The following is a 16,548-nucleotide window of genomic DNA, read 5'->3' on the forward strand; positions in this document are numbered from 1 at the left end:
GTGTAGGGTAGGAAAGCAGGCATAGAATGGGCATATATTAAGAAGGGGGAGGTACAGATGAAAGGAATGAGGCTGGAAAGGTAGAGGTTAGGACCCAACTGTGAATAAATTCAATTTTCCAATTGCCATGTTAAAAAGCTTCAATTTTTAAAAAAAAATTTGTGTTTTTTTGAGAGAGAGAGAGCCCAAGTGGGGGAGGAGTCAGGGGCGGTGGTGGAGAGAGAGAGAGAGAGAGAGAGAGAGAGAGAGAGAGAGAGAGAGTCTTAAGCAGGCTCCTTGCTCACCACGGAGCCTAATGCAGGGCTCAATCCCACAACCCTGGGATCATGACCTGAGATGAAGTCAAGAATTGGATGCTGGACCAACTGAGCCACCCAGGCATCCCCCAAGAGGTTCAATTTTTAAGCAATGTGAAACAAAGAAGATTTTAGAGCTGAGGAATAAAAAGGCCATCTATGATTTTACAAGTGATGTTGACAGCAATGTATTGAATGAATTGGAGGGAGAAGGAAAATTTACTCTAAAATGTATTTCTTTCAAGTTTTCCCAAATGGGGTCCCACGAAACAACTAATCACAGAAAATCAGGTTGGGGGAGGGTATGTGAAATCATATAATTTCAGAGGGTATCTGAAATCAATAAATTTTAGAAATGCAGCAGGTAATATTGTACATATTAGCATATTAAGTGGATATATATCTGAAATGTACATTTTTTAAAAATCTTTATTCAGTCTAGTATTCCTATATGTTTTCTATAACAATTAACATTATATAATGTAGCGTTCTATAGATCTGCTGTGTTTATTCAACCAAAGACAGGTCAAAACTTCCTAAGTTCATATATGTCAAATGACCATTCTAGAATTTTCTGCCTTATATTGATTTTTCTACCATTTAATCAGATACTCTAACACCTACTTCAACATTCACATTTTTTAACAGTGTTATCTACTCACAGTTAAGTTTATGTAGGTGATGCTGATAAGTACAGCAATGTCCCAAAATTTCTACACTGGAATAAAAGCATAATAGAAAAATATTTTTCCTTTTCCAAATGATGCAAAAGTTTATTTTAAGAAGCCAATTTCAGGGGAGTCTGGGTGGCTCAGTTAAGCATCCAACTCTTCATTTCATCTCAGGTAGTGATCTCATGGTTCATGAGATGGAGTCCCATGTCAACCTCCACACTGACAGCCCAGAGCCTGCTTAGGATTCTCTCTCTCCCTCGCTCTCTGCCCCTCCCCTACTCTCAAGCACGCTTTCTCCCTCCCTTTCTCTCTCAAAATAAATAAGTAAACTTAAAAAAAAAAAAAAGCCAATTTCAGGTTCATAGGTTCATATACTCAGACTCCTGCCAAGAAGACACTAAGAAGGCAGGAACTGTTTTGGAGGAAGAGGAACAAGAGATTAAATCCTCTAGCGGTATGAACTGGCTTGCACTGGCTCACCAGAACTGACTGACACATCTCTTTTCAACTCTGTTGAGCAGAGTCATGTTGGTATGGAAGTAGTTTCACCACAGAAATCAGAAATGCTACAAATGGGGAGCCAGTTGTTAAACACTCAGAAGCAAACCCCTACCTATGGAGCCACTTCTTAGCATCCTCCCTATTCTCTTACAATACAGACAACCAGGAGATGTCAATAAGGAACCAATATGAATATGACCAGAGACCAGCTGTATATTTTGCCAAATCAGCAGGCTGAGTCAATTTAGCTGTGGGGTTGTAAGAGAATGCAGTTCTATTGCACATAGATCTGCAGTCTTGGATCTATCACATTTGATTTACAAAGAGGAAGCAGTCAGGACTTGATGTTTAAAGCCAAGATCAGCATTAAGAATTAAGTCGAACTCATAGTCAAAACTGGTTCTCCCTTGTCCCTCCAAAGAAGGCATAGGCCACTTTGTTGATAAAATGTTGGTCACTTACAGACATTTAAAATAAAATATTTATATTTAAGTCACATATAACAAGTAAACCTCATACAGATATGAGAATTCCAAACTTCCAGTGACCTGAGCCACTTGCCAAATGCCTTTCCATGTAGTAGATTTAGAATGGAAGTTAAAACATCTTCTCATCTGCTTTATTTCCTCCTCAATTCCTTCTCCTTCCCAACTTTCCCTAATCTTCCCATTTTTACTCACCCCTATTTTGTTCCTTAATGATTTTCAAAAAACTTCTAAATTAACCTCTGAAAATAGCAAAAGATAACACTAGGTCTATGTTTAATCAGTGTGGTATTCCTTCCCTTCCATGCTTCTAACCTATTATGGGTGCCTCAGTTTCAAAAGTGAAAGCTTTATCACAGTTTAGGTTTCTTTCCTGACTCTCCCTTTTTGTTTCTTGACTATCCATGAAGCTCATTTCCCTACACCAGTAATTACTACCAAATAGCACATACGTTAAATTCAAAACACTGTGGATAACCATGTGTAAGTCAGAGCATTGGCTTTACTGCACCAACATTATCTATTGACTTTCTCTTGTTCCACATTTCAGAGATGGCAGGATCCAGTCTTCAGCATCATTATACCATAAGTAAATAATCTTCATAAAATCACATATCTAAATGGAAAGAGTTAAGCTTGGAAAACATTTACCAAAACTATTAAACCCTGCTACAAAAGTGACTTTCAAATAGCAATGTGAGTTACATTTGAAATGAATGGGTTAAATACAAAAGAGAATAATTTTGAACATTGCAAGGACCAAACAACTACTTTACCAAGGCACAGTTATCAATGTCTCGATCTCTCTTCTGCATCTGTTCTATTGTGTTCTCCCACTGTTTAATGAGTTCTTGTCTTTCATTATGAATTTTACGAAAATCTTGTGCTGCTTTATCCAATTCTAACTGTCAAATACAGAGCAAATAACATTTTTGTGAATTTAAGTGCTTTTGCATACATCCCTTTGACAATTAAGAAATAAAAATACTCACTAAACTAACCTGTGCACTTAGAGTCTCTGTAAGTTCGTTGTCAAGTACCTTTCTTTTCCGATGACATTCCAAAGTCAGTCTTTCTAATTGCAATGTCAGTGCCTATGATGTAGTTACATGTAAAAATATTCATAATTATTGTTTTATTCACTTAAAAGCTATTAGCATGTCTTACGTTAAGTATTATTATATTATAGATACACATTTATTTGCCATCTAAAACAACTACGAAATAATTCATACATTTCCTTTTAATTCCAAAGGGTTGCAATGAAAACTAAACTGTTTCTAAAAAGACTTTTAATACTTTTTAGTTAGAAAAAACATTAACAATTTGTCATTTAAAATAATGCATTTTGTATCATATCTATTAGAAAATAGCATGTTTCATAATACAAAAGTATTAACAGATTTAATTACAAGTAGATTTTAAGTAATGGTTATAATAATATATTAAGTAATCAATAGCACTATAGTCTCAAATCAGCAAACACTATGTTAAATTCAAACCGTTATTTAGATAAAAGTAGTTAAAATATTTATACAACATTTTAGTAAAAAACTTTCTTCTCTGAAATACTTTTGAGAATTCTTCTCAATCAGAATTGAGTCTGTGGATTCCTAAATGGTCAGAGGGTTTCAGAGGATCTATAAAACTCTCAGTAAAATTTTGTAACTATTTGAGTACAGTCATTTTTCTAAAGAGAGGATCCTTGGCTTATTAGATTGTCAAAGGAGTCTCTGACTCAAAAAAGTTTAAGAACTACTGCTTTAAAATTATAAATCAAATTTCGGTAAAAAGGATCACATACTACAGATTCAGAGAAAACCTAACATTACAATTTATAATTTCTCACCCTAATTTTATTATCATCTTGTTGTGCGTACTTCTGAAGAATGAGGGCATCACTATCTTTATGAGCTGATTCTTCTAACCAGGCTTCCAAGGCTTGCTGGTCCCAGTTCATCTGACATTTCAAACTATCCAATTTTTGAGTAGTTTTAAATATGTTAGTCTAATTTCCAAAGAAAAGGGTTAGGGGGAGATTACAAAATATTATTTACTATACAAACTAAAATAAAACATTAAATACTATAGAACATATTAAAAAGGAAAGAAGAAATCCTGTTCTTACCACCACATATATGTGTGTGTGTGTGTGTGTGTGTGTGTGTAACATACCATATTTAATCATGTAACCACATTTATATTTAATTCTTTAGTTATAAAATAGAAGGGAGAAGATTATAAAAGATGAGAATCATAGTTGAGCCACAGGTTGTTTAAAAAGGCTTTAGGGAAACTCCCCCAGAGCAATCTCTAATATTAGTCACTCCACCAAATCTGAATAAAAATAATGTACTTGATATGCTAACTAAGCCTGAGACAAGTCCCCTACAGCTCCAATCAGATTGCTGCCACTAAGAGGTGGTATGCAAATTTTAGAAGTACTTCTAATTGAAATAAATATAGTTGTTAACGAGATAAAAATGTTTCTGTAAATGTATTCATTTAACAAATCTAGATCCACAAAAGAAAACAAGTCAATATGCAAACAAGTACAAATTAATATATTAAAATATGTATGCATACATATACATATATATGTGTGTTTATATATATATATATATATATGCATATGTAAAGAGAAGAATCAAATTTGGAAAGAACGTCCAAATCAGGTAACTAAAAATGAAGGAAAAGAGAAAAAGAGTTTATAGTAGCTTAATATTAGAGTCATAGGCTGATAAATTGATATGAAAGGTAAAAATTTTGAATTAAAAATGAAAATATTAAAAGTAATTTTTAATGTGGCCCTTAAAAATATATGAATAAATTATGCCTAGTATCATATGATACTTATGAATAAATGATGCTTAGTATTGCATAGTAGATAGCCAGTATGGTACTCTGCACGTGGTATAGCTCAATGACTATTTGGCAAATGAATAGTAGGAAAATAAGTGCAACATTCTATCATTGTTTCATTCAAATGACAACTCCGCAAGCCTTTCATTGTCCAAAAAACAATGTTTTTTGTAAATGTCAGGAAACCAATGAATGCCCTTCCCATACAGAAAAGAAAAGAAAAGAAAAGAAGAGAAAAGAAGAGAAGAGAAGAGAAGAGAAGAGAAGAGAAGAGAAGAGAAGAGAAGAGAAAAGAAAAGAAAAGAAAAGAAAAGAAAAGAAAAGAAAAGAAAAGAAAAGAAAAGAAAATCAGTGTTTGTTGGTGAGGGAAAAAAGAACTAATAGCACAAAATTTTAAGTAACATTTCAACACATACTTCCTTATCACTTTTCTTTTCCTGTATTGAAGCCATTTCATTTTGTAGTCGTTGGATTTCATCCTTCACTCGTCCCAGTTCTCTCTCAGCAATGATCTTAAAATGCTCTTCACTTTCAATCTCATGCTCTCTTGCTTTACAAAGAGACTACAGAATAATTTACAAGATAGAAAGACTTTTTAATTTTTAACATTATACAATATTTATAATAACCCATTAGCCCAAAAAAAGTTCCCACAAAATACTTAGATTAAGTACTAGTAATTCCACTTCTCTGAAACCTAAGCCATGTTAGACTTTACAATTCAGTGTAGTTGGTGTTGCTTACTAGTTGTAAGAAAGTCAGTTCATGGAATGACCTAGAAGAAAATACTGTTGTCAGCCATTTTTAGATTTTATGTTGGTCTAGAAAAACTGCAGAAAATCAAAGTTTATATGGTAAGAGTTAAAAAGATATAACTCATGACTTACCTAAAAAATAAATAAAATTTATTTAAAAATACTTTAGGAAATGGGTTGTTTCTATAAACTGACTACATAAGCTGATTGCAGAGATAATTTATAAGTGACTATGTAAACACCGATGGTTATAAATATTTCATAGAATATATTAGTAAACAACCATGCCTTTGTGTTAAGCTTTACTCAATAAAATTGTATTTATTGACTACTGAGTTTGTAGTGCTTCTAAGTTATCATCATCAGTATTATTTTTACATTATTAGAGCTGTTAATGCTATAGGAAGTTTATTGTCTTCTATAACTATTATCCGATTTAACTAAGGTTTGACTATAATGAAATATACACCCACAGAGAATTTGACTTTCTTTTTTTTTTTAATTTTTAAACATTTATTTATTTTTGAGAGACAGAGAGAAACAGAGTGTGAGCAGGGGAGGAGCAGAGAGAGAGGGAGACACAGAGTCTGAAGCAGGCTCCAGGCTCTGAGCTGACAGGCTGACAGCAGCAAGCCTGGTGTGGGGCTTGAACCCATGAACCACAAAATCATAACCTGAGCCAAAGTCAGACCCTTAACCGACTGAGCCACCCAGGCACCCCTAGAATCTCTGACTTTCAAATCCCCAACTCAGTGGTTTAATAACTTAAAGAATGATGTTGTCCAGTTTATTAATTAATCATATCAGGATTCAAAACTCTCAAGTATTGCTTCTAAAAGTTCATCAATTTGCTGCTTCCTAATAAAATCTGTAAACCACACAATGGTTACTTATCAATATTAATTATAAATTGGTATTAAAAACATGCTTTGTTCACTATTAAGAATTACATACCTTTCAAAGAAAGGTAGATGCATTTTTAAAAAAATAGTTTGATATGGAAGTTAGTAAACTCTCCAAGGCTGATTTGCTGAGCTATTTGCTGGGCATCATCAGGGAATGATGTTCTACACATGAATAGATTGTCCATAAAACAAATATACTTATCACTCTAAGTTTTAACTTTTATTATTTGTAGTAATATTTCTAAAATGCATTATACTTTCCCCAGTTATCTTAACTAGTGTCTTAGATATAATTTAACTTTCCTACTATCTCAGGATCCTAAAATAATGTGGTGTCCTAAGGGCTACTGAAATGTGTGAACTATTTGTTCCCACTCAAAAAGGCCCCAGTGGGTCGTGCTGTAAAAGTGAAAATGAGGTGGAAATTCTGTCACATGTTATATTAGGTCTATTTTGGCTTAGAATTTTTCTCATTGCCGTCACTGTACCCTTCTCATATAATCTGCTGCCTAATATTACGTTACACTGTATGAATGATTTCTTCTTTCAAATGAGTTAATTATTCCTCGAACTTGGTGACGGTAGCGAATTCCTCAAAAGCCTGTTTTTCCTACTTACTTTCAGGTTCAAGGTTACATTTACAATAGTTAGCTATGCTAAAGTTTCGTGTATGTCTAAAATAAAATCACAGATGTATATGCAATGTGAAATGTTCATGACTACACATGACCTAATCAACATGAATGTCAAGATTACTATACCTGCGTAAACGAAAACTCTTGCTTAACATTTTTGAAGTGAGAAGTCATAGCATTAATTCGATCTTCATAGTCACGTAGCTGATCTTGCAAGCTTGACTTTTCCTCCTGCAGCTTTGACAACTGTAAATAATACATGTGATAATTTAGACATTGCTGTGGGAAAATTAGCACTATATTAAAATAGAATAGAAATCTCTAAGATTTCTCAGAAATCTTTCAGGAACCACCGCTAAAACGCAATTTTCATACAGCAGTACTTAAAAGGAAAAAAAGAGATCCTATTACATAATTAAACCACAACATCTCTAGAGCAAACAAGAGCATAATAACAGATGTAACAAAAACACAGAACACAAACCATAAATTTTAAAAGCAGCGGACATCAGGTATAACAAGCTCCTCCCTGATTCAAAATAAACAGATTTTGGACAGAGCTTAACAGAACAGAACAAACTTCCATGTGCTTAAGACCTCTTTCTTAATGTATGTTGTGTGTCATTGAATTAAAACCCTGAGTAGAAACAAAACAATGTAAATGCATAGCAAACACACAAACAAAAAACTTTAGGAAATTACAAGATAGATTCCCAGGACAATTAGAATACATCACCCCTCAAAACAATATAAAAACTCAACATAACAAAAATATCCTTCCTTATAGTCTTGATCTGTGGTTCCCAAATTTGGGGCTACAACCCAGGAGGAGCACAACAAATCCACTAAGTGCAAAAGACGCTATTTGAATGTTTTAAATAAGGAAGTAATAAAATACTAATGTACTATATGTTATCTCCTATATTTCATTAAACATAGTAAATCATACTAAATATGTATTTTTGTTTTTATTTCATTAATTTCAGTTTTTCTTCTAATTCCCTCTTTGGTTCACTTTGTTATTCTTTTTTAAAAATTTATTAAGAACAGGTTTTAATTATTTTACTTTTTTGTCACATTGATGCTATAGACTAAATGTCTGTGTCACCCTCAAATTCATATGCTGAGGCCTTTACCCACAATGTGATGGTATCTGGAGGTGGGCCTTTGGGAAGTGAGTAGGTTTAAATTAGGACATGCAGGTAGGACCCTCATTGTAAAATTAGTGTCTTTGTCAGAAGAAGAGAGACCAGAGCTTGTTTTCTCTTTGCCATGTGAGAACACAGTGAGAAGGCAGCCATCGGCAAGCCAAGAGGAGGGCTCTCACCAGAACCCAACCACCCTGCCACCCTGATCTCCACTTATAGCCTTCAGAACCGTGAGAAATAAATGTCTTTTTAATAAATCATGTCTTTTTACTCACTCACTCTATGGTATTTTGTTATAGCAACCCAAGCTAACTAAAGCATGGATTTAAAAATGAAGGCATTTAAGGCATTTAAGCCTGTAACTTTTCTCTAAGTAAGATTTTTCCTATTTCCAGCGGATACAGGTATGAAGCAGTCTCTTTTTATTGTTTTCTAAAGACTAACTTTTCCCTTTCAATTTCTCCATGATAGAAGAGTTATCTAGGTTTCTGAGAAATTGGCCTAAGTATTTAAGATGGAGGTGTTAGTCAGCTCAGGCCGCCATAACGAAATATCATAGACTGAGTGGCTTAAAGAATAGAAATCTATTTCTCTGAGTTCTGGGGGCCAGGAAGCCCAGGATTGAGGTACTAGAAAATTTGGTTCTGGTGAAATCTCTCTTCCTGACTTGCAGACAGTGCCTTCTAGCTGCATCTTTAAATGGTGGAGAGAGAGAGCACTGGTCTCTCTTCCGCTTCGCATAAAGATATAATACCATCATGGGAGCCACATTCTCATGACCTCATCTAAGCCTAATTACCTTCAAAAGGCCCCACCACCAAATACCAACACACTGGAGATTAGGGCTTCAACATTTGAATGGGAGGGGCAGGCAAACAGTCCATAAAATGGAGAATAATTTTTTAAATCATTTACTATAAATCCTATTGGCTTATGATCAGAAAAATATGGCCTATAAAATTCCCACCACTCATTTCTCTAATTTTGGTAAAATGTACATAAACATACATTTTATCATTTTAACCATTTTTCAGTGTACATTAAGAAGAGTGTCATTCATCGGGTTGTCTAGGTAGCTCAGCCCATTAAGCATCCAAATCTTGATCTCAGCTCAGGTCATGATCTCACTCGAGCCCCACGTCAGGGTCTGCACTGGCAGCATGGAGCCTGCTTAGGATTCTCTCTCTCTCTCTCTCTCTCTCTCTCTCTCTCTCTCCTTCCCTCCCTCTCTGCCCCTCCCTTGCTTGTGTGCTTTCTCAAAATAAATAAACTTAAAAAAAAGAAGAAGAATGGCATTAAGTACATTTATGTGTTGTGCAACAATTGCCACCATCCACCTAAAAATTTTCATCTTCCCAAACTGAAACTCTGTGCCCATTAAACCCTAACTCCCCATTCCTCTTACCCCCCACCCAGCCTCTGGAAATCACCGTTCTACTTGTGTCTCTATGAACTTGACTACTCTAGGTATGTCATATAAGTGAAACCATACAGGATTTGTCCTTTTGTGTCCATCTTATTTCACTTTGTATAAGGTCCTTAAGGTTTATCATTCACTTTTTATTTTTTAAAATTTACATCCAAATTAGTTAGCATATAGTGCGACGACTATTTCAGGAGTAGATTCCTTAGTGCCCCTTACCCATTTAGCTTATCCCTCCTCCCACAACCCCTCCAGTAACCCTCTGTTTGTTCTCCATATTTATGAGTCTCTTCTGTTTTGTCCCCTTCCCTGTTTTTATATCATTTTTATTTCCCTTCCCTTATGTTCATCTCTTTTGTCTCTTAAAGTCCTCACATGAGTGAAGTCATATGATTTTTGTCTTTCTCTGACTAATTTCACTTAGCATAATACCCTCCAGTTCCATCCATGTAGTTGCAAATGGCAAGATTTCATTCTTTTTGATTGCTGAGTAATACTCCATTGTATATATATACCACATCTTCTTTATCCATTCATCCTTCAATGGACATTTGGGCTCCTTCCATACTTCGGCTATTGTTGATAGTGCTGCTATAAACATGGGGGTGCATGTGTCCCTTTGAAACAGCACACCTGTATCCCTTGGATAAATGCCTAGTAGTGCAATTGCTGGGTCGTAGGGTAGTAGTTCTATTTTTAGTTTTTTGAGGAACCTCCATACTGTTTTCCAGAGTAGCTGCACCAGCTTGCATTCCTATATCATTCACTTTTAATGCATTAAGGTTTTCATCCTGGTATAGTAAATGATCCACCTTTGTTAAATGGTTTACAGACATATTTTTTAAACTGTTTATTTAAGGGATATATGCTCTGTTTTTACTTTTACTGCATTATTCATACCTTTATATTCTTATTTTTGTCTATTAGAACTGTCCAATTCTGATGTCAATATTGAAGTATCCTACTACAACTGTATTTTTGTCAAAGTCTACTTGTATTTATAATAGTTTTTACTTTTCTGTACTTAGTTGTTATGTTGTTTGGTGCATACAGCTTTATGACTTTTATTTTCTTCATCATTTACTAACTTTTATGATTGCATAATGAACCCAGAGCAAAGGCATCTGCTTTCCTAATGAAAGCATAATGATTAACTCTCCACAAGTTGATAATTCCTTCCCCACAGAATATCCAGGCATTTTTTGCTTCTTTTAAATATAAAAGGACATGCAAGGACCACCAGATATTTATTGAAGACTTACATCAAGTGAGAGATATCAAGATAAACAAGTAAAAAGATCCCAAAGGAAACATAATTCAAGACACAAAAAAGAACTAAACACACACACACACACACACACACACACACACACACACACACTTAGATTGTAAATGATATTGTACTACTAAAAGAAGACCAGGTGCTACAAAAAAGCAACAAATAACCTGAAAATCAAAAATATGATATAGTTGCCAAAAAAAAACTACAATGTAAACATAAAACAAAACCCTAAAAGCTTCCAGACATTAAAATTGCAACCTACAAAGAAATGGAAATATTTCTAATAGCAGATTACTCACCAACATCACTACTGGAAGATAATATTTTTCCAAATTCTTCATAAAAAAAATTTTAACCTAGAACATTTGACTCAGCCAACACCATCAAATGTGAGATTAAATAAAAAACATTTTCAGATTCAGGGTTTACCTCCTATACACCCTTGTTAGGAAGACACAAGAAAGTATTCCTTATGTTGAGATAAGGAGATAAGGAGATAACCCAAGAAAGAAGATATGTGACAGGAAGTAGAGCATCGACCACGTAAAAGAATAAAGGGAATTCTGTAGTCCACAATTGGGAAATAGGTCTGTGGAAAAACAGTCCATATTAAAAAAACACAGGACTCCAGAAGGAAGGAGTAGAGGCAGAAAGAAGGTATCTTGAAGATCTGATACTGTGATTAAAAGAATACAAACTTAAAGCAAGCAATGCAAGAAATCAATTGGCAACCAAGGATGCAAGGAATCAAAAGCACAAAACAATGGACACTTCTTGAAACAACTATTTGAGGATAGGACCCAACTAGGCAAAGATGAATCAAAGTGAAAAATCCAAGAAAAGATAAACTGAATAAAAGTGGCTACATTAAGGACCATTAAGCCAGTTTAAATATAAAATTAAGGCTGGGGCGCCTGGGTGTCTCAGTCGGTTAAGTGTCCGACTTTGGCTCAGGTCATGTGATCTTGTGGTTTGTGAGTTTGAGCCCCGTGTCAGGCTCTGTGCTGACAGCTAGGAGCCTGGAGCCTGCTTCAGATTCTGTGTCTCCCTCTCTCTTTGCTCCTCCCCTGCTTATGCTCTGTCTCTCTCTGTCTCAACAATAAATAAAAACAGGGGCGCCTGGGTGGCTCAGTCGGTTAAGCGTCCGACTTCGGCTCAGGTCATGATCTCGCGGTCTGTGAGTTCGAGCCCCGCGTCAGGCTCTGTGCTGATGGCTCAGAGCCTGGAGCCTGTTTCAGATTCTGTGTCTCCCTCTCTCTCTGACCCTCCCCCGTTCATGCTCTGTCTCTCTCTGTCTCAAAAATAAATAAACGTTAAAAAAAAATTAAAAAAAATATTAAAAATAAATAAATAAATAAAAAATAAAAACATTAAAATTTTTTTCATATAAAATTAAGGCTAAACACTTGTAGTAAATTAAAGGCACTGAATGGAATAAAAAATAAAGCTTGATAATATAAAAATAATAAAGCCACTATTTTTTAATAGTGGTAATATGGGTAAAAGATGGTGTAAAGAAGTGAGAGAGCTAATTTCTTTGCTTTAAAAATGAAAAATGAAAGGGCAGGGAGTCAACCCATAACTGCCTACAAATGAAACAAAGAATTTTTTAAACAATAATCTAACCATTTCTTCTTATGCAGTTTTTCTTAATGTTAAGAAAGTTTCTTAGCAATCACTATCTCCTGTAATCAAGTAATATTTACCTGAAATTCAATAATTCCTTTCTTTTTTTCTCTTAAGACAAATAAAATTAAAATTTTTATTAAATAAAAATGTTTATGTTAAAAACAGCACATATAGTAGGATTCCATTTTAATAATACTTCTGTCTTATGCAGAAGAATGAACCTGGAGCACTTTCTTACACCATACACAAAAATAAACTCAAAATGGATGAAAAACCTAAATGTAAGACAGAAAGCCATCAAAATCCTAGAGGAGAAATCAGGCAACAACCTGATTGTTTGACCTCAGCCACAGCAACTTCTGGAGACTTGACATGTCTTCAGAGGCAAGGGAAACAAAAGTAAAAATGAATTATTGGGACCTCATTAAAATAAAAAGGTTTTGCATGGCAAAGGAAACAATCAGCAAAACTAAAAGGCAACAGACGGATGGGAGAAGATATTTGCAAATGACATAGCAGATAAAGGGTTAGTATCCAAAATCTGTAAGGAATTTAACAAAATTAACACCCAAAAAACAAACAATCCAGTGAAGAAATGGGCAAAATACATGAATAGATATTTTTCCAAAGAGGACATCCAGATGGCTAACAGACATGAGAAGATGCTCAACATCACTCATCATCAGGGAAATACAAATCAAAACCACAATGAGATATCACCTTACCCCTGTCAGAATGGCTAAAATTAACAACTTGGGCAGCAACAGATGTTAGCAAGGATGTAGAGAAAGAGGAACCCTTTTGCACTGCTGGTGGGAATGCAAACTGTGAAGCCTCTCTGGAAAACAGGATGGAGGTTCCTCAGAAAACTAAAAATAGAACTATCTTACGACCCAGCAATTACACTACTGAGTATTTATCCAAGGGATACAGGTGTGCTGTTTTGAAAGGGCACATGCACCCCAATGTTTATAGCAGCGCTATCAACAATACCCAGAGTGTGGAGAGAGCCCAAATGTCCATCAACTGATGAACGGATAAAGAAGATGTGGTGGGTACACACACACACACACACACACACACACACACACACACACACACAGGAATATTATTACTCGGTGATCCAAAAGAGCAAAATCTTGCCATTTGCAACAATGTGGATGGAACTAGAGTGTATTACGTTACAGGAAGTCAGTCAGAGAAAGATAAATATCATATGATTTCACTCATATGTGGAATTTAAGATACAAAACAGATGAATATAGGGGAAGGGAAGCAAAAATAATATAAAAACAGAGAGGGAGACAAACCATAAGAGACTCTTAAATACATAGAACTGACAAACTGAGGGTTGCTGGAGGGGTGTTGGGTGGGGGGAAGGACTAAATGGGTGAGGGGCATTTAGGAGGGCGCTTGTTGGGATGAACACTGGGTGTTATATGTAAGTGATGAATCACTAAATTCTATTCCTGAAATCATTGTTACACTATATGTTAACTAACTTGGATTTAAATTTTAAAAAACAATGATACTTCTGTCTGTCTTTTCTATCTATATAACTGTAGACTATGATGTCTGGAATATTTGTTTAATGCCATGATAGTCACTTCTAGAGTCAATAGTGGGTATTTTTTATTTTTTACCCTTCTGTTTGAATATCTTAAACTTATTAGAGTTGCCTTTTTAATGCCACTGTTTATTCAGGTAAAGTGATTCTGGCCCTCACTCTTCTTTTTATTGCTCCATAATATTTTTTAAATAGCTAATATAATTAATACGTATATAAAATCATATGAGACAAATATTATGGAAATAATAAAAAAAACTAATATTTGATTGGAACTTTAACCCACATTAACATCCTTAGAGCTGTAAACAACCCTGTGAAATGATTATTTATTTCAAGTTTATATAAGAAGAAACAGGTTCACTGCTGGTAAGTAGGATCTGAACCCAGGGCTGGAAACTTGTTAATATTATTATTCCTCAGTACTCAGTGCCAAATTTCTGCTTTTTGGTTTTTTTAGTGCCAAATTTCTTATATTCCCTAATGTTGCCCTTCATTAAAACAAAGCAACAAAAAACTGCAGCTATCTAATTTAGACATTAGTAAACAGGTCAGAATATTTTGGAAAAAAAAAAAAACTTCAAAAAACAGTGATGGATTTTCATTTTCTTTTCCAAGGGAAGAAAACCTTCTCTTCCATTCTACAAAGTAATGTAAACGTCATCTGTTTCTGGATCCTCCTCTACACAACACACTGCCATGTGACAGAACTTTAGACTAACTGCTAAAGGTTTTTAAAAGTTTTCTGAGCCAGATGCAATTTTATTTTTAACAACTACTATGCATTCATTGGTTGCAAGCCGGTGTAAAATATTCCTTACAACGTAAAATATTTTTATATCACTCTGTGACAACATCCTCACTTTGAAAAGCTGTAAACTGCACATTTTACATTCTTACTAAAACGTCTCTCTTGAAAATATTTCTTCAAGTCCCTTTCAACTTTAAATGTCTTAGGCAGAAACTCAAAAAGTAATGTCAACCAGAGCGTGATTTGCTTATAAACATCCGCAAACAACTGTTGCCAGGAAAACCTCAGAGTTCCTTTGCAAGCCGCGCTTAATTCTGAGGAAGGGAAAAGGGGACGCAGGAACCAGACTTTCCTCTCCTGCCCCTGAGGCGAAATGGAGTGGGAGGGGAGAGAGTAACGATTCAGACTTTATAGTCGCGAATATCAATCATCCTTCAATATACATTTTGTAATGCTTTGCAAGTACCGTAATGGGCAAACAGGTTAGGGAGGAAGGAGATGGTGCGGTGAGCATTAGACAGAAAGAGATAAAACTGGGGACGGAAAAGGGAAGAATAAAAGGGTTGGGGTATTCCTGCCAACCAAGAAACTACCCCCTCTTTCCCGGCCTTCTTCACCTGACCCTTACCTGATCTTCCAGGATCCTGTTCTCCTCGTTTGCCACCGGGATGGCGAACCCATCGTCCCAATGCAGCTCCGCCAAGAATTCATTACTCATGATGGCAAAAGGATAGAGAACCTCTGACAGGGCGGGGAGGAAAGATCCACCTTCTCGTATAGCCTGGGAGCAGCACACGAGGCAACTCCCTACACCCGCAAATCTCCCCAGTAATTACCACGATAACCCCAGCAACCGCCCCGCGTCCTTAGTTACCAAACAGGAAGTGCTCAAGCAGGAAGGCAAAACTTCCGGTTGAGAACTCTTGCCTCGGTCCGGTCCGGAGCAGCTTTTCTTTTAAACTTCCGAGGAAGCGAAGCAATTACTCCACAGGTTCGCTGGGGTTGGCGGCCCCAGCATAACTATCCCTCAAGTTGCAGCTCGGGATCGTCCCCCGGGGCGCTCCCAGAGAGTGTAAAGTCTGTGGCGCCTGCGGTCTCCGGGGGACACTGGTAACGGGAATGGCATTGCGCCCCGCAACTGCTGGATCACACGCAGAAGATGAGAGCTATCGAAAACAGACTTTTCTTTTCAAGTGGTGTTTGAGTTTCATCCATAGATGAAATCTCGTCGGCTGAGGTAGACTGATATTTTGAAGCAGAATTCACTCCCTAGAATCACTGATGTGTGTTTCCATCTTTTGTTTTAATCTCCTGGTCTTCCTCCCCGTGTTCATCTGCCCTTCGCAGCGTCTTAGCTGACCGCGGACATGGACTGCAGCAGGGTTTGGTAGTACCCCCACCCCCGCCTCACCACTCCTACACTTTTCGCTGTACGTTTTCTTTCTTTCTTTTTTTTTTTAACGTTTATTTATTTTTGAGACAGAGAGAGACAGAGCATGAATGGGGGAGGGTCAGAGAGAGGGAGACACAGAATCTGAAACAGGCTCCAGGCTCTGAGCTGTCAGCACAGAGCCCGACGCGGGGCTCGAACTCACGGACCGCGAGATCATGACCTGAGCTGAAGTCGGCCGCTTA

The 16,548-nt window shown here is 36.1% G+C and overlaps 1 protein-coding gene across 3 annotated transcripts in view; it reads right to left on the reverse strand.

Annotated features, from left to right (window-relative positions):
- Positions 1 to 16,548, reverse strand: part of CCDC39 (coiled-coil domain containing 39) — a 72,533-nt gene that overhangs the window by 31,760 nt on the left and 24,225 nt on the right. For 2 of the 3 annotated variants that reach the window (XM_030329054.1, XM_030329053.1), the window contains exons 1-6: positions 15,542 to 15,751; positions 7,240 to 7,359; positions 5,235 to 5,381; positions 3,806 to 3,964; positions 2,958 to 3,050; positions 2,733 to 2,861 (exon numbers count right to left, since the gene is read on the reverse strand). In XM_030329054.1, the coding sequence (XP_030184914.1) occupies positions 2,733 to 2,861; positions 2,958 to 3,050; positions 3,806 to 3,964; positions 5,235 to 5,381; positions 7,240 to 7,359; positions 15,542 to 15,631 (738 nt within the window). In that variant the 5' untranslated portion in view covers positions 15,632 to 15,751. Of the gene's footprint in view, positions 1 to 2,732; positions 2,862 to 2,957; positions 3,051 to 3,805; positions 3,965 to 5,234; positions 5,382 to 7,239; positions 7,360 to 15,541; positions 15,752 to 16,548 lie in introns of those variants that run through there. The other variant, XM_030329055.1, reaches the window with a different exon arrangement.

Source organism: Lynx canadensis, chromosome C2, assembly GCF_007474595.2.
Source record: "Lynx canadensis isolate LIC74 chromosome C2, mLynCan4.pri.v2, whole genome shotgun sequence".
Lineage (NCBI taxonomy): Eukaryota > Metazoa > Chordata > Mammalia > Carnivora > Felidae > Lynx > Lynx canadensis.